The 19,363-nt window shown below is 43.8% G+C and overlaps 1 protein-coding gene across 1 annotated transcript in view; it reads right to left on the reverse strand.

Moving 5' to 3' along the window:
- Positions 1–13,225: 13,225 nt before the first annotated feature.
- LOC306925148 (uncharacterized protein) overlaps positions 13,226–19,363 on the reverse strand; it is a gene marked incomplete at its 3' end in the record, with an annotated part of 74,770 nt that continues 68,632 nt past the window's right edge. Inside the window, exon 20 of the mRNA XM_079503830.1 lies at positions 13,226–13,309. Coding sequence (XP_079359956.1) covers positions 13,226–13,309 — 84 coding nt within the window. The remainder of the gene's footprint in view (positions 13,310–19,363) is intronic.

A 19,363-nucleotide genomic window follows, 5' to 3' on the forward strand; every position in this document is an offset into this window, starting at 1 on the left:
CCTAGAATCCCTATTCAAACCTATTTAGGTTCATCTTATGGTGGACATGTTTGCCTGAAAAGGAATCTTTGAAATGTTTTATAGTTTTAGAAATATAGTGCTTTTAATTTGAGAAATGTATAATGGCAGATAGTGGCACGTCACTTTCACTTTCACCTAGAAACTCCATTCACACTTTTTATAATTCAGCTTACTGTGGAGACACATGCTGGAACTTTTTACTTTGAAATGTTTTGTAGTTTCTGAGTTATTTAACTTAAACGCCCAATGCATTCTCAATGGCAATAGCACAAACTTTGGCATGCTACTAGTCCTACATAGGCTACTTACACCTAGAAACCCCATTCAAACCTATTTAGGTTCATCTTACGGTGGACATGTTTGCCTGAAAAGGAATCTTTGCAATGTTTCATAGTTTTAGAAATATAGTGCTTTTAAATTTGAGAAATTCAGAATGGGGGTCAATGGAAGATTTTGGCATGTAAAGATTTGAGTGGGGTTTGAACCCACAACCTCCAGATCATGCAGCCAGTGTGCTAAGTCACTGATCTACTTGATACCTGCCACAATGCAGTCTGCTGTTCCCTTTAGTACAACATTGATACAAAATAAAATACAAAAAATAAAATAACAGGAGATTTGTCTATTGTTTCTTTTGCTGTTGTTTATCTCTAGACCTTTGAATGTTTATGAACCACAATGGAAACAAGTCTCTGGATCTTCTGTCATTATCTATTCAGCCTTTTATGAACAGCATGCACAGTAGCTCACGGGGTACAGATGCTGCCTGCAGGGAATCTGGAGGCTGCAGGTTCAAGTCCCCGCTCTGACATAGTGTCCCAAAATCATGAAAATATGACATACTATAGTATGCCGTCCCAAACCATGGACTATAGTATGTTGATTTTTCATGATTTTCATCTTTATTTCAAATCCTCCAAAATCACGAAAAACGACATGCTATAGTATGCTGTCCGAAACCATGAACTATAGTATGTCGTTTTTCATGATTTTCATCTCTTTTTCAAATAGTCCAAAATCACGAAAAACGACATGCTATAGTATGCCGTCCGAAAAAAAACTATAACTTTGGCATGCTACTAGTCCTACATACTTACACCTAGAATCCCCATTCAAACCTATTTAGGTTCATCTTATGGTGGACATGTTTGCCTGAAAAGGAATCTTTGAAATGTTTCATAGTTTTAGAAATATAGTGCTTTTAATTTGAGAAATTTATAATGGCAGATAGTGCCACGTCACTTTCACTTTCACCTAGAAACTCCATTCACACTTTTTATAATTCAGCTTACTGTGGAGACACATGCTGGAACTTTTTACTTTGAAATGTTTTGTAGTTTCTGAGTTATTTAACTTAAACGCCCAATGCATTCTCAATGGCAATAGCACAAACTTTGGCATGCTACTAGTCCTACATACTTACACCTAGAATCCCCATTCAAACCTATTTAGGTTCATCTTATGGTGGACATGTTTGCCTGAAAAGGAATCTTTGAAATGTTTCATAGTTTTAGAAATATAGTGCTTTCAAATTTGAGAAATGTATACATTTTGGTAAGTAAAGATTTGAGTGGGGTTTGAAACCACAACCTCCAGATCATGCAGCCAGTGTGCTAAGTCACTGATCTACTTGCTACCTGCCACAACGCAGTCTGCTGTTCCCTTTGAGTACAACATTGATACAAAAATAAAATACAAAAAATAAAATAACAGGAGATTTGTCTATTGTTTCTTTTGCTGTTGTTTATCTCTAGACGTTCTAATGTTTATGAACCACAATGGAAACAAGTCTCTGGCTCTACTGTCATTATCTATTTGGCCTTTTAAGAACAGCATGCACAGTAGCTCACTGGGTACAGATCCTGCCTGGGAATCAGGAGGCTGCAGGTTCAAGTCCTGGCTCTGACATAGTATCCCAAAATCATGAAAATATGACATACTATAGTATGCCTTCCCAAACCATGGACTATAGTATGTTGTTTTTTTTCAGTTTTAGAAATATATAGTGCTTTCAAATTTGAGAAATTTATAATGAGGCTCAATGGCAGATTTTGGAACGTCAAAAAATCACTTTCATTCAGCTTACTGTGGAGACACATGCTGGAACTTTTTACTTTGAAATGTTTTGTAGTTTTTGAAATATTTAACGCCCAATGCATTCTCAATGGTAATAGCACAAACTTTGGCATGCTACTAGTCCTACATACTTACACCTAGAAACCCAATTCAAACTTTAAAATGTTCATCTTACGGTGGACATGTTTCCTGAAAATATATATTTGACATGTTTCATCGACAGGGGTTTAATGTAGTACTTTTCTTACTTAAATTAAGTACTGTGACCTCATCAACACATGGAACAATACAAAAACCACGGCACTCCATCTTTAACAAAGCACAAACATTCTTTAAAATAAAGAAGGAAAAAAAAAAAGATAAAACAGAAGTCCAGGGTTTTAGTAGACATGAAATGCTTTAATCGTCATGGACAGAGAGAAGCAAAAATGTTAGAACCAGCATTCTATGGCGTGGCGTTTATAAGTTTATATTTATTTTATTAGAAGCAACAGGACCGAGGATTATGTAATACAGCATGTCATGCAAACTAGATAAATAACTCTTTATGTAACTCTGTACCCTCGGCTATAAACTTAATCCTCCACTTGCTGATAAATGTAGTGCTCTTATAGTTTATAAAAGAAAAAGAGACGAGAAATGTACACGCGCAAGAATGTAAACAGTCAAAGAAATTGCACTTTCTTGGCTTGTTACGGGAAGTTAAGTACTAAAAGGCTACTAAAAACACAGCAGAAAAACTGGAACTATATCTCACTTAATTACCACTGATTGTCTGACCAATAGAGAGAAGAAAAAAACACAAAAAATACAAATAAAAAACATAAAAAAGTCAAATGATATAATTCTAGAAAGATTCAAAATACAATCATAATCAATGTTTTTTTTGTTTTTTCAGAGAAATATTTGATACAAGCATATTGGTCAGTTACATCATCTGTTAGAAACATCTTAGTAAAATGAAGGGTTTTTGATTATTGTATGAATAATATTCCCAATAGTATTGTGTAAATGTAGAGTTCTGATATATGACCGGTTACTGTTGATGTACATTCACATACGATTCCTCTTAACACTTCTATAGCTATGGTTTCAACTTAACTAACCTACCTGTACAGGGGGGGGGGGGGGACAAAGAAAATAAAATGACTCCAGCTATTCACAACTTAAAATCTTTAAGGAAGGAAGTCCTTATTTAGTCATTATGTAGTCCTTATCACGGGAGATATTGCTTTTTAAAACGACTGCATGAATTCACTTCTAGGCGATACTGGCCCCGATACGAAGACAAAGAAAGCACTAATGGCATTTTGCGTGTTCTAACCACTTAAACCCTTTAGAAACAGAGAACCGCACGTGAGTTACATTATTGTACTTTGGACCGCCTTTTCCCCCACACACCAAATTCGCTAAAAAGAACCAAATAGCCGATTGGAGATCGTCCGTTTATGCCAAATGTCCTCACCTCAGAATAGTCACGCCCGATGGTTCAAGTGTTTTAATGTGTTAAATTGTCTGTGTAGGGCAGAGAATACAACATGGCACTTCTATAATTCTGGGTAAAAAAAAAGAGAAATCTATAGCTTTCGTTCTCAGGACATTCTGATTGTCGATGCTTCCGTCTGGCGGGAGCAAAGAGCGAGCGCACATTCTGCCTGGCGGACGTGAAACACGTGACGCCGACACACCTGACACCAAGCACCCCCCCCCTCCCACCCCCAACCCCAGGATCACACGGTCTTTGGCTCGGGTGTCACAGGGCTTGGTATCAAACCAAACCCTCAAACAGGTCCACCCAGTTTCCAGACCCGTTGGATGAGAGAGTTACGACTACGATACTCTTCGATCTGACCTGCGATGCAGTCAGTCATATTATGGTTTGCATGTCACGTGTGTACTATAGGGTACAATATATATCAATATCGTCAATATATCAATATATATCAATCAATGTTTGGAACGTTGCTTTTGCATTCTTCTTGTATCTCTGAATGAAAACACTCTGTGGTTGGTTGGTTGGTTGGTTTTGGCAATAGACGAATTAAAAATGGTATATTATCCGTTTTTCGTACGACATTAGTCTTTGTGTGGTAGTGTTGCAACTCTCTCAACAGCTCTGGGTCCAATTCATATACAACATGTCCGGGGTGGAAGATGCGCTCACGTAACTCCAGGGCTGTCAATGTCGCTTCATAACGTTCCATAAATGCATCACTTGTTTACAAAAAAGAACCAACGTTAAACGCCCCCAAACAGTGCCGGCTCCAGGCACACATCAGCAGGGGGGCATCATTTTTTCTAAAGGGGGCACTTTATCTTTCAAACCCCCATCTCTGTATAACAAATACTAGCCTATTAACGCAGTGATGCGTTGAAAAAGGTTACAATTGTGCAGCAGCACCAACAACCAACAAACAAATACAATTATGTTGAGCATTATAATGTCTTCTGCATAATATTACCGTGTATTTCTATTAACTATTCGATTAATTTATAATAATCATGAAGAGCATATAGATTTGTGAAACATATTCAAATATTGGTAGGGTAGGGGTACTACTGGCCAATCTGGACTGGATGGGGCACAAAGTCCAACCTGGATGGGCATTGCCCCTCAATGCCCCCCTCTGTAGAGCCGCCACTGCCACCCTAAATCCCCCACCTTAATGTGCCCAGGCCACCCCAGCCACCCCAACCCCAGAAACCAGAATGGGGGGGGAGGAGGGAGAGAAAAAAAGAAACATTCTATCCGCTCCGTACGGTTAAGCCACCGTAATAGATATCTGACAGTTACTCAATCTGCTGTTTCCAAAAATAACCTCTCTCTAAAAAAACCTGCCTCGTTAGAGAATCTATTGCCTTCGCGCTGCCAAAATACCTGCTGCTATTTATATTCCCCCGTTTTCCATTCATGCAAAACCTCCTCCTGCCTTAATTCACACGGAAGAGGAGACGAGCGGAGCTAAAAACCTCCTCCTTCTCTCTTCACACGGAAGAGGAGACGAGCGGAGCTAAACCTCCCCCTGCCTCCACACGGAAGAGGAGACGAGCGGAGCTAAACCTCCTCCTGCCTCCACACGGAAGAGGAGACGAGCGGAGCTAAACCTCCTCCTGCCTCCACACGGAAGAGGAGACGAGCGGAGCTAAAACCTCCTCCTGCCTCCACACGGAAGAGGAGACGAGCGGAGCTAAACCTCCTCCTGCCTCCACACGGAAGAGGAGACGAGCGGAGCTAAACCTCCCCCTGCCTCCACACGGAAGAGGAGACGAGCGGAGCTAAACCTCCCCCTGCCTCCACACGGAAGAGGAGACGAGCGGAGCTAAACCTCCTCCTGCCTCCACACGGAAGAGGAGACGAGCGGAGCTAAACCTCCTCCTGCCTCCACACGGAAGAGGAGACGAGCGGAGCTAAACCTCCTCCTGCCTCCACACGGAAGAGGAGACGAGCGGAGCTAAAACCTCCTCCTGCCTCCACACGGAAGAGGAGACGAGCGGAGCTAAACCTCCTCCTGCCTCCACACGGAAGAGGAGACGAGCGGAGCTAAACCTCCCCCTGCCTCCACACGGAAGAGGAGACGAGCGGAGCTGAAAGGCGTCTCCACTCTCTCTCCATGGCCTGAAACGGCTTCCTTCTCCTCGAGTCCTTCCCTAGCTAAAAGGCGTCTCCACTCTCTCTCCATGGCCTGAAACGGCTTCCTTCTCCTCGAGTCCTTCCCTAGCTAAAAGGCGTCTCCACTCTCTCTCCATGGCCTGAAACGGCTTCCTTCTCCTCGAGTCCTTCCCTAGCTAAAAGGCGTCTCCACTCTCTCTCCATGGCCTGAAACGGCTTCCTTCTCCTCGAGTCCTTCCCTAGCTAAAAGGCGTCTCCACTCTCTCTCCATGGCCTGAAACGGCTTCCTTCTCCTCGAGTCCTTCCCTAGCTAAAAGGCGTCTCCACTCTCTCTCCATGGCCTGAAACGGCTTCCTTCTCCTCGAGTCCTTCCCTAGCTAAAAGGCGTCTCCACTCTCTCTCCATGGCCTGAAACGGCTTCCTTCTCCTCGAGTCCTTCCCTGCGTCGACAGTAAACACTTTGAGGTTTCTGAAGCTCAGAAGACCCGAATGAGGAAGCCAGGGTTTGATTTGTTAAAAAATAAAATAAAGTAAAATAAACACGCAGTGGGGAAGGTTAAACACTGCCTTATATACTTAACCATGAAGTCTTATATACTTTGTTTGAATGACAAAATGGCGTAAATAGCAAATCTACAAGATCACTTAGATCTGCTTGTATAGGGCTATTTTGTTTAATTAAAAAAATATAGATTTCTTGACAAATTGTGACAAATCCAAGCCTAAAATAGGGATGCCAGGGTTAACATACATGGATTTTAAATGGATTGTTAACTTGGGATATTGTCAATCATAAAATATCAAACATAGTCATACGTATGTCCCAACAGGAGATGCATGTATTTAAATTCAACCTGACCCAGAAGCAGGGATATATCATATCCCCGTTGTCTAAAAAAACAACTTACCAGAAGGGCAGTGTTGGAAAGGTTACTCAAAAACTGTATTATATAACCTATTACTAGTTACTTTTATTATTTTATACTGCTCCCTGACAAAAACAACTCGTTACTTATTACTTTTTTTTGACACCCCCAGTAATTGCATCTTTTGTCCCCAAAAGTGTCACACTGCCCAGTTTGTTCTGGACGGTTTAAGGCCCGCATCTTCCAGACAAGTGAGCATGGTTTCCGTATCCGCTCTAGAGACTAGACCGGATCAGCAGACCTGCAAAGCAACGCCATCCCAACCCAGTCTACCATTCTAAATAAACACTCAAGGCTCAAAATAGTAACGAGTTACTTTTGGAAAAATCGTAACTGTAATATTGTTACACAAAATGTGAAAGTAATTAGTTATATTACTAGTAATAAAAAAAAAGCTAATAATATTACTTATCAATAGTTACTTTAGTTACTTCCCAACACTGCAGAGGGGGGTATCAGAAGCAGAGTTCCCATCGGGGGCTGCGCTTCCACAACCACGTTCCCATCGGGGGCTGCACTTCCACAACCACGTTCCCATCGGGGGCTGCACTTCCACAACCAAGTTCCCATCGGGGGCAGCGCTTCCACAACCACGTTAGGGTTAGGGTTAGTTAACCCTAACCCTAACCCTAGTTCCCATCGGGGGCTGCGCTTCCACAACCACGTTAGGGTTAGGGTTAGTTAACCCTAACCCTAGTTCCCATCGGGGGCAGCGCTTCCACAACCACGTTCCGTTTTGGAAGCGGTTCCGAGTGGGTGAATAATTTGGCTTGGCTATATAAGCTCTTATCATGAAAACCTTTGCACTAAAAACGAAAGTCTGCTTTCAAATTGTTTGAAATGAAATTAATTTCTGTGGTTCTACAACGCTCAAAAGAGCATTGCTTTCCAAAGTGCACTAAAAAGTTTTACTTTTTAACCCAAAACTATTCAATAGGGGGATTTGAAAGGATTAAGATGCACAAACGTGCTCGCATTTTAAAGGTCTTTGCACGCTGGGACGTGGGACGAATGAATGTATTTTGCATCAAACTATTCGTACAATATAGTTGACTATACAGGTTGAAGTTATTATTTATCAATTATTTAGTCACGTCCACGGTGACAAATTTACCTCGTTTTGAAAAACAAAAACAAAACATTAAAGTATGTCACTTTCCTGCATTCTGCTCATCGCCCAAACGACACTTTGAAAAAATATACTTTCAGACGAATTAATGGCACGAAAAAGAAAGAAAAATAACACTCGATGAGTAAAGCCTAGTTCAGGCCAAAGATTTGCAATGACACAAAACCATTATAGGCATAAATAACACTTTGTCGTACTATCGTGTCACTTGCCAAAAAAAACAGTAAACCTAGAGCTTGTCGGCCTGCTATTTTCGGCAGTGCGCCGCCGCCGTAAGCATAAATCGAAGTATTGGAGACAGATCGCAATCGGTCCGAATCCCCCTTTTTTTTAACGATCTTTGGGGGGATTACGGCCTCGACAACATCCTTTTCTAACCTCAACCCTTGTTCCCGAGGTTCACGTTTCACGTTCACGTTCCCCCCCCTCTCGATTTTTCCACAGAAAGTTACCGTAGAATGAAGTTCCTCCTTTTTTTAAATTCTCTGAGCGTTTTGTCTCTCTCGTTGCCAGAGAAGGCTTTATAAGGTGCCAGAGTGTTTTATAGTGTCTCTCCACTCAGCGATGCAGTCTTTTTAGGGTGCTCGTAGGAAGTGGCACTAGTGCAAATTCATTGGTAGCTGGTCTGTTTTTATACAGTCTCGTCGTCTCTCTCCGTCCGTTCAACCTCCGGGACGAGAGCGACGAACGGAGGCGCCGTTGGTTGAACCTCCGGCGCTCGCGAGGACGACGCCCACGCTCTCAGAGCAGACTAGGTCGAGTTCCTCGTCCACACGAACAAACGAGGCCGACGCGCCTCTTTCAAGTGCCGTCGTCGCGTTCTCTCCTCGTCGCGTTTGACATCTTCTTGTTCTCTGCTGGCAGACAGAGTGGAGGGGGGAGGGGCGGGGGGTGTTGTGTGACATCACTTCCTGTCTGTCTGTCCAATGGCGGGCCTCGACTCATGAGATGTCCCTCCTGAGCAGAGAAGAGACAGACTGTTAGTCAAAGAACATCACCCGACCTACATAAATGGCCTGTCTGTTTTTTGTCCATTTTCAGGAAAATGTAGTTATTAAGTAGCATGTGATGTGTCAAACTAGGGGTTTTTCATGATTCTGAATCGATTCCAAGCATTAGTTTTGCACAAAAAAACCTCTTTGGGCTAAAAACAGCCATTGCAACCATCACAAATGTGATGAGGTCAGCACATTTTGGGACATTTGGGCAAGTAGCTATGGCCGTTTTTAGCCCAAGGAGTGTTTTTTTGTGCAAAACTAATGCTTGGAATGGATTCAGAATCATGAAAACCCCCTAGTTTGACATGTCACATGCTACTTAAAGCATAATGAAAAGTTGAAAATCTTGCCTTATATAGGATGTGAATGGTATGGTCATTTTAACCCCAATTAAAATAATTGTTCAATGTCGACAGCCGGTCAGCAAGTGGATTCATGAATGTACGTATGTATATAGACAATAGTTTAGTCCAATAAAAAAAGACTATACCAAATTTCCCCACTTAAAACAAAAGAAGGCTGTCGGCTGCCGGACTATTGATTTTGTCGACAGAATGTATTTTGGCAGGCCTTGATGGCGTCTGATTTTACACTGGTTGCACGCTGAAAATAGCCAAAATTTTACACTGGTTGCACGCTGAAAATAGCCTAAACTCACAACGATCTGTAGTTTCAGAGTGCAACCAAACATGAAATCACGTGTCTTTCATTTCTACTGAATGTTTTCTCCACTATAGTCCACCCCTAACACTTTAGTCTAGTTTTTTATTTGCTGACAAAATTGTCAGCATATTTAGTCGTCATAGCTTAGTTTTTGTTTCGTTTTTTGTCAGTGAAAAAAGGCAGTCGACGACGAACATGTTTTTGTCGTAGTTTTAGTCGATGGAGTGAACACAGCAGCAGTGGCTGCGGTGGTACCTGTGTGTGTGGAGGCTCAGCAGTAGATAGTTCTGTCTACCTGTGTGCGTGCGTGCGTGCGTGTGTCTACCTGTGTGCGTGCGTGTGTGCGTGCGTGCGTGCGTGCGTGCGTGCGTGCGTGCGTCTACCTGTGTGTGTGTGTGTGCGTCTGCCTGTGTGCGTGCGTGCGTGCGTGCGTGCGTCTACCTGTGTGTGTGTGCGTGCGTCTACCTGTGTGTGTGTGTGTGCGTCTACCTGTGTGTGTGTGCGTGCGTCTACCTGTGTGTGTGTGCGTGCGTCTACCTGTGTGTGTGTGCGTGCGTCTACCTGTGCGTGCGTGTGTGCGTCTACCTGTGTGTGTGTGCGTGCGTCTACCTGTGTGTGTGTGCGTGCGTCTACCTGTGTGTGTGTGCGTGCGTCTACCTGTGCGTGCGTGCGTGCGTCTACCTGTGTGTGTGTGCGTGCGTCTACCTGTGCGTGCGTGCGTGCGTGCGTCTACCTGTGTGTGTGTGCGTCTACCTGTGTGTGTGTGTGTGTGTGCGTCTACCTGTGTGTGTGCGTGCGTGCGTCTACCTGTGTGTGTGCGTGCGTGCGTCAACTGTGTGTGTGGAGGCTCAGCAGTAGATAGTTCTGTCTACCTGTGTGTGTGTGCGTGCGTCTACCTGTGTGTGTGTGTGTGCGTGCGTCTACCTGTGTGTGTGTGTGTGCGTCTACCTGTGTGCGTGCATGTGTCTACCTGTGTGTGTGGAGGCTCAGCAGTAGGTTGTTCAGTCTTCTCCTCCGCTGCTCTCTGCTGTACACCCCATCCCCCCCATCCCCCCCGTCCCCCCCTCCCCCTCCTCCTCCTCCTCCTTCCTCATCCTCTCCTCTCTTCAGGCCTCCGGTGATCTGACAATCAAAACAGTTACACTTATTAATTCCAACCTTCCAACCTTTCTGAAGGAACCTTGAGAGTGTGAAAATCACTCTCAGAGTTACACTCTGTATGGCAGTGGTTCCCAAAGTGGGGTCCGGGGACCCCTAGGGGTCCTTGAGAGAGTTCCAGGGGGTCCCCAGCTAAATGATAATTCGGAACCATATGGACCGTTATGGGTCTGTAACTCAGAGTGTACTAATGGAACCAAATGGACCCTAAATGGGGGTCCGTAGCCTAATGCATATCAAACTGGGGGTCCTTGAAATTAAAATGGTTGAGAATCACTGCTAGAGCCGTAAAAATGTTCTCTTATGGGGGTCCCTGGCATATCTTTTCAAATGGGGGTCATTAGTGTCAATTTGGGGGTCCTTTGGGAAGGACTGGTGTGAGGGTCCATTTGGAACCCTCCCCGAGGGACCTCACTTTGTGAACCATCTCATCTACAGGAACAGAAATTCAAGTCATCAGAAAAACAAAACAAAAATAAACAAAACTCAAAATTAAACCGTTATACTATGATAGATTAATAGACAAGGGGCTCCATTTTAAACCCCTTATCCCTAAACTTCTTTCCTTTTTTGTACTATTTTGAAAAACATTTTTGAATAGTTCAACTAGCCAATCTACATTGACACGTGACACATGTGAGCTTGTAGACTAGCCATTTTAACTATTCAAAAATGTTTTGCAAAATAGTAAAAAAAAAAAGGCGAAGAAGTTTAGGGATGAGGGGTTTAGCGGTGACGAAAATGGAGCCCTACATGTGACCAAATTTGACTGAGGGACTGCCAATGGTTTTTTTAATTTTCGTTTTTTCACGTCATATTAAAGCAGGGAATCATAGCTTTAAATTGACATATTGGTTGTTCAGTTTGACTCGCCAGTTTTGGAGATATGGCTTATAGAGTAATGTCTTGCAGAAAACAACGAGTTGAGAAAACAGGCTTGAAAGGTTCACTTCTGTGGTCTCTAACATTACACCTATAGCTATGTTTAAGAATTAATTTCATATTTACATGTCGATTTCAGCTGACATTTATTTCAGACATGCTCTAGTATGTGAAGAGTCTGCCTGTGCTATTAACTCAATTTGAAAAAGAAAAACAAAGTTTTCTCTTCTGGTGAAAAGCTGGAATTTGCGTGATGGCAGGCTCTCAGTCAAATCTGGTCACTACTATAGTCAGCTGAGACTGAGCTGAGAGGGGGACAGTGCAGGAGAGACAGACAGTAGGACAGCTGAGAGACAGAGACAGTGTAGGAGAGACAGACAGTAGGACAGCTGAGAGGGGGACAGTGTAGGAGAGACAGTCAGTAGGACAGCTGAGAGGGAGACAGTGTAGGAGAGACAGACAGTAGGACAGCTGAGAGGGAGACAGTGTAGGAGAGACAGACAGTAGGACAGCTGAGAGGGAGACAGTGTAGGAGAGACAGACAGTAGGACAGCTGAGAGGGAGACAGTGCAGGAGAGACAGACAGTAGGACAGCTGAGAGACAGCCAGTGTAGGAGAGACAGACAGTAGGACAGCTGAGAGGGAGACAGTGTAGGAGAGACAGACAGTAGGACAGCTGAGAGACAGAGACAGTGTAGGAGAGACAGACAGTAGGACACACAGGTAGGTCAGGAACAGACCATCTCTGTTCCAAAGCGTCTTGACCTTTTGACCCGTGCACTGACCTGTGGGTGGGCAGTGAAAGGGGTGCGGGGGTCCTGAGTGTCATGGTGGTGGGGGGACTCCTCCTCTCCCATTGGCTGACCTGCAGGGGCCAGAGGTCATGCACTGTAGGTCAGTGAATGTGTGTGATTTGACCCCCCCATGACCTGAGACGGTTGTCTGTCGGCCACACACACACACACACACACACACACACACACACACACACACACACACACACACACACACACACACACACACACACACACACACACACACACACACACACACACACACACACACACACACACACACACACACACACACACACCTACTAAAACAAAAACTAACACACACACTTGCTTCATGGACCTGACTTGGTGTGTCTGTGGTCTCTCTCCTGTCCTCTCTCTCCAGGCTGGGTAGTCTCTCGCCCCGACGTCTCTCTGCTCTCTCTCCTCAGCCGCAGTTGTCGCTCTCTCACTAGGGTCCAGTTCCTCACCAGAAACACCCGACGCTCCACTACCAAGCTCCTGGCAACACGCACACGCACACACACACACACACACACACACACAAAGGTTATAACAGTTAATATTCTTAAATCAATCTTAAGAGTAGTCTGCCTGAACCACGTTTCTGTGTCCGGGTGGCTCAGCGCGTGGAGCACTCGCTTTGGGACAACAAGGTTCAGGGTTCGGTCGTGGGCACGGCCAACTCAGCATACGAGTTCCTTAGCTTAGGCTTCTTAGCTTGGCTGATGGACGCTCCACCTCAGCAATCCATCTCCCAGAGAGGTCTAGCGCCGTGACATGGGGCTTATACCGACAGAAAGCCTCTCCGACCTGATTGACTAAATTATGGTTTAGAATAATTAAATCTGGAATATGACGTGAGATGAGATGCATTTGATATAATGTCATGTTGTATTTTATCAGTTCAAGCACTTTGTAACATTGTTAAGAAAGGTGCTGTATAAAGTTTATTATTATTATTATTATTAAGGATGATACCTGTCACTGCTACTGAGTGGCTCCATGTCGAGGTGAGGGAACATGTTGATGATGTCACTGGAACAATCCTCCTGGAAACAGGATTTCTGCACTTTTAAAATGAACACTTCAGTGTGTCCGTCCGTCCTTATTCATCCATCCATCCATCCATCCCTCCCTCCCTCCCTCCCTCCCTCCATCCCTCCCTCCATCCCTCCATCCCTCCATCCCTCCCTCCCTCCCTCCCTCCCTCCATCATGTATTATTTTGAGACAGTAGACACCAGCAGGAGTTATGTTCATAATTGTGATCAGAATGGACACATACAGTAGGCCTCTCTGTCTTTAAGGTCAGAATGGACACATAGTCCTCTGTCTTTAAGGTCAGAATGGACACATAGTCCTCTGTCTTTAAGGTCAGAATGGACACATAGTCCTCTGTCTTTAACCCATTTTGGGCGGGAACCCCTTTTGGTGTTAGCATCATGTTATGCTTTACCTATTGAAAAATAGCAGATCTACAAGCTCGTAGCGCGCCACCGAGTGGCGCGCTACGAGCTTGTAGGTCTGCTATTTTTGAAAAATCGTGAAAATGTGTCTCAAATCTTTGAATATATATTATTACAGAGTGAACATTTTAACTCAAAGCTTTGCTTCTGGTGGGGTCCCTGGAACAACATATTTTCAGATGGGGGGGCAGAGGCATATTACATATAATTTTTGGGGTTCTTGACATGAAATATTGAGCACCACTGATACAGAAACAAACAAACTGTCAGGATTTTGAAGATTTTTTTAAAATGTCGACGTCAGGCCTAAATGGGTTATGGTCAGATGGACACATGGTCCTGTCTTTAAGCTACTCTGACTCACCAGGGGCTGCTGGGGAGGAAGATGATGATGATTGTGATGATGATGAGGGGATATAGACCTCTCCTTCACTCGAACTGAGAGAGAGAGAGAGAGAGAGAGAGAGAGAGAGAGAGAGAGAGAGAGAGAGAGAGAGAGAGAGAGAGAGCAGAGCAATGATGGCATTATTAAGGTAGGCCTACTACAGTATTATGTGCATTTGTTAAGATATACAATACCAGCGAGTGTGTGTGTGTGTGTGTGTGTGTGTGTGTGTGTACTACTTACAGTAAGGTCTCTTCCTCTTCAAGGGAACTGATGGCTGTCTGACGAGCTGCAACGCACGCACGCACGCACACACGCACGCACACGCACACGCACACACGTTATGTTTTTGCAAAAAGGGACAGACAAACAAATTACAAAGAAAAAAATAGAAAGAAAAAGAATAAACGAGAGAGAGAGAGAGAGAGAGAGAGAGAGAGAGAGAGAGAGAGAGAGAGATAATAAAATAAGAACAGGGCATGATTGTGGTCCAGCCCTATGGAATATATGGAATGCACATGCTAATGCAAGGTATTTAAAATATTGCTCTGATGCACATATTATCCTTGGGAAGCATAAAGTTGTTTTTTATTAGCATACCGTATGCACTCCATACATAGCATAGGGCTAGACCACATGGACATCCTGTATGACATCACTCCATACATAGCATAGGGCTAGACCACATGGACATCCTGTATGACATCACTCCATACATAGCATAGGGCTAGACCACATGGACACACTGTATGACATCACTCCATACATAGCATAGGGCTAGACCACATGGACACACTGTATGACATCACTCCATACATAGCATAGGGCTAGACCACATGGACACACTGCATGACATCATCAACTTGCGACAGGAGCAGCTCCTATTGAGTGAAAGATTCTCTATATTTATGAATAAAATACAATATTTAAGGTGCTTTTATTTTTTGAGTGGTGCAAACCACTCCAACAACTGGCTTTGTACCCGTGTTTTAATGTGGGGGGGCAACTGTTTATTTTCTCAGTTGCTGTCGTTAGTCATGGCTGGTAGTCATGGCTGCCAGTTCCCACGTGATGTTGTGTGGGAGTTCTGACTGAATCAGACCGCCCAGGACGTATAGATCATCACCGAGTGTGATGAAGACTCCTTGAAATCCTCTAAAGTTGATGTCACGATCTCCCACAATGCAACAGCACATCCTATTAGTGGGAGACGGTCCTTTCCCCTTAAGCTCAACCTTCTTCCAGGAGAAGGTCTCTGGAATGAATTTCCACACATCATTGAAGTGATCGTACTTCTGTGTCCTGTACCCGCCAACAGATATGTACAGTTCTCCATTGTAGGTAAAGGCTGAATGATCACAGCACACTTCTGGGAGAAGCTGGGTAGAAGGTGTGTTCAACCAGTGGTTGGTCTCTGTGTCAAACACTCTGATAGTGTTGTCGTAATGGTCGGAGTGGTTGTAGGGGTAGTACGGACGCCGCCGTACCATCTGCATGCCCGCAAATACAAACATCTTTGTCCCGATGATGGTTGCAGAGTGACCTTCTGTAGCAGAAGGTGCTGTTCCTCTGGTGTTAATTAAAGACCAGACCATCGTGGTGGTGTCCAACTTGTAGATGTCATTAGTGTGTCCAGTCTGGGTCCATCCTCCATGAATATACATGACCTTCCCCAAGACACAGGCTGAGTGGTGCCTACGCCCCTTTGGAACAGTCCCAGAAACCTGTGGTTTGAACCATCTGTGGGCGTCGACATCAAATGCATGAAGCACATTGCAGTGAGGAGCCCCTCCCCAGAGGTAGACAGTATATTCTATCAGCACAGCTGTGTGGCCATTCTTATCCCAGCGAACATCCATGGGAACTCGGGTCAACTTCCTCCAACATAAAGACTCTGGGTTGAAGACGTGTACTTCAATTTACAATTTACAATTTAGGCATTTAGCAGACTCTTAATCCAGAGCGACTTACATTAAGCAAGAACAAAAAGCATGGGAATACATTACATATGTAAAATAAATTTATCGCGAAACATGCGTAAGCTAAGAACGTGACTAGAACATATCTATATAATGACACTATACATATAAACTATAACTAGAACATATCTATATAATGACACTATACATATAAACTATACATATATGCTATACGATGCTGTACATATATACTATGAAGTGCTATGACTATATACAATGCACTTATTGTGCTGTCTACATGACATGCTATAAGTCTGTTTCAAATGCTATATAAGTCTAAGAAGTGCTGTCTAAGGGGGGTAGGGTAAGTGCTATGGGCCATGATGGAGTCTGAAAAGGTGGGTTTTCAGACTACGGCGGAAGATCGGGAGTGATGCTGCAGTTCTGATTGCAACGGGATCTCAAAGGGATCTCTTCCCCACTGTCTTTTCCAAAGTAGTAGATCTCGTGTCCGACCACAACAGCAGCCTGGCCCTTCCAATGTCCTCCTTCCAGGTGGACTGGCATGAATTTTAAGTGTCTTAAAGCCCTGAGCTCAGCTCACCCCATGTCTGTCCCTATTGGTTGTCTAAGAGCACCTACTAACCCATGTCTGTCCCTAGGCAGCCTCTGTAGACATTTTTAAAGCGCAGCTCAAGACCCACTTCTACACTCTTGCTTTTAATTGAGCTTTTAATTTTTTGTTATTCATGTCCTCACTGTATTGCATTGCTGCACTTGTTTTTTAATGTTTATGCTTTTCTTTTCTTTTCTTTTTTTTCTCCATTGCTCTGTAAAGCACTTTGAGCTGCATTTCATGTCATGAAAGGTGCTATACAAATAAAGTTGTATTATTAGTAGTAGTATTATCATCCAGTGAAACATTTCACACGGCAGCACCACCCGTCAATGAATGTTGACAACTAATTTACAGATTAACTTGTTAGGATGAAGGCAACACTGTTTCACTGTTGCAAGTCGCTAACTGATGTTTAGTGTTTAAAGAACAATTACACGGTTGTGACATCATTGCATGATTATGTCATATCGTCACGCAATCTGATTGGCCATTTGGCCGAACCAAACTATAATTTGATATGTATTAGTTTAATATTTGTCAGACAGAACTAAGTCAGTACTATGACGTCAATCATCCATATTTGGGCATATGGACGGAGAGAAAGAAACACATGTCTGTCCCTATTGGTCGTCTCTAAGAGCACCTACTAACCCACGTCTGTCCCTATTGGTTGTCTAAGAGCACCTACTAACCCACATCTGTCCCTATTGGTCGTCTAAGAGCACCTACTAACCCACGTCTGTCCCTATTGGTTGTCTAAGAGCACCTACTAACCCACGTCTGTCCCTATTGGTTGTCTAAGAGCACCTACTAACCCACGTCTGTCCCTATTGGTTGTCTAAGAGCACCTACTAACCCACGTCTGTCCCTATTGGTCGTCTAAGAGCACCTACTAACCCACGTCTGTCCCTATTTGTTGTCTAAGAGCACCTACTAACCCACGTCTGTCCCTATTGGTTGTCTAAGAGCACCTACTAACCCACGTCTGTCCCTATTGGTTGTCTAAGAGCACCTACTAACCCACGTCTGTCCCTATTGGTCGTCTAAGAGCAACTACTAACCCATGTCTGTCCCTATTGGTCGTCTAAGAGCACCTACTAACCCATGTCTGTCCCTATTGGTCATCTCTGAGAGCACCTACTAACCCACGTCTGTCCCTATTGGTCATCTCTGAGAGCACCTACTAACCCATGTCTGTCCCTATTGGTCATCTCTGAGAGCACCTACTAACCCATGTCTGTCCCTATTGGTCATCTCTGAGAGCACCTACTAACCCACGTCTGTCCCTATTGGTCATCTCTGAGAGCACCTACTAACCCATGTCTGTCCCTATTGGTCATCTCTGAGAGCACCTACTAACCCACGTCCAAGAGGGAAATAGCAAGAGTCGCGATCTCCGGTTTACTTCCCTTTTCTGTGTGAAGTGGGCGGAGACATTATTAGGAGACGGGAAGCAGGTTGGAGTCTATTAGTTTCCATTGGGAGAGTGAACGTGAACACAGCTTATGAACCATTCCTGAACTCCATGGTCACTGAACTAAATACTGGACCCAATCATCACAAGACACACAATATTAGATATTCATACCTAAAATGGCATTCTTTTTTTGCGAGACAAACTTTTGGCGTCTTCACTTTTCTTCCCTCAATATGTACTTTGCTCAGCCAATCAAATCATTGCTATGGGGTGATCAGCCAATCAAATCATCGTGTTTGTGTTCCGCAATTGCTGTGCAGAGCCATAGAGTAAGACAGAGTTACGACAACTGCATTCACTTCATGGGGCTTCAGTCCAATGGCGGCTCTTCTACATAGACGTCTATTGGCGAAGAGCATTGCGAAGAGTGACAACGTCCTGGACCGGAAGTTGGCAGAATGCACTGGACTCAGGCAACAGCCCAGATTTAATGATCTTAAATCCCTTTATTTTAGATCGTTTTTTAGTAATAGTACAACATAAACATTACAGAGACTTTAGCTGTCACTGTACAATACTTTAAAACAGTTGTCATGTTGCACACCTGCCTAAAATTGCTGATATTTGCGCCGCCCTCGTTGAAAACAATGCATTTCAAACTCCAGCTTGTCACTCTCCAGCAGGCTGCACGAACAGCGCTCGAGCACTCGGTTTTCTGCCCCCTCAATGTCGTAACTCTGTGTTACTCTATGGCTCTGGTGCTGTGTGGCGCTGCATTGTATAATGTAGTGTCGTGTTGTACTGTATAGATGTGTTACTGTAGTGTTGTTGTGTGGTGTTAATGTTGTGGTGCTGTTGTACTGTATATATGTGTTACTGTAGTGTTGTTGTGTTAATGTTGTGGTGCTGTTGTACTGTATAGATGTGTTACTGTAGTGTTGTTGTGTTAATGTTGTGGTGCTGTTGTACTGTATAGATGTGTTACTGTAGTGTTGTTGTGTTAATGTTGTGGTGTTGTTGTACTGTATAGGTGTGTTACTGTAGTGTTGTTGTGTTAATGTTGTGGTGCTGTTGTACTGTATAGATGTGTTACTGTAGTGTTGTTGTGTTAATGTTGTGGTGTTGTTGTACTGTATAGATGTGTTACTGTAGTGTTGTTGTGTTAATGTTGTGGTGCTGTTGTACTGTATAGATGTGTTACTGTAGTGTTGTTGTGTTAATGTTGTGGTGCTGTTGTACTGTATAGATGTGTTACTGTAGTGTTGTTGTGTTAATGTTGTGGTGCTGTTGTACTGTAT

The sequence above is a fragment of the Electrona antarctica genome, assembly GCF_951216825.1.
Source record: "Electrona antarctica genome assembly, chromosome: 6".
NCBI classification, from domain to species: domain Eukaryota; kingdom Metazoa; phylum Chordata; class Actinopteri; order Myctophiformes; family Myctophidae; genus Electrona; species Electrona antarctica.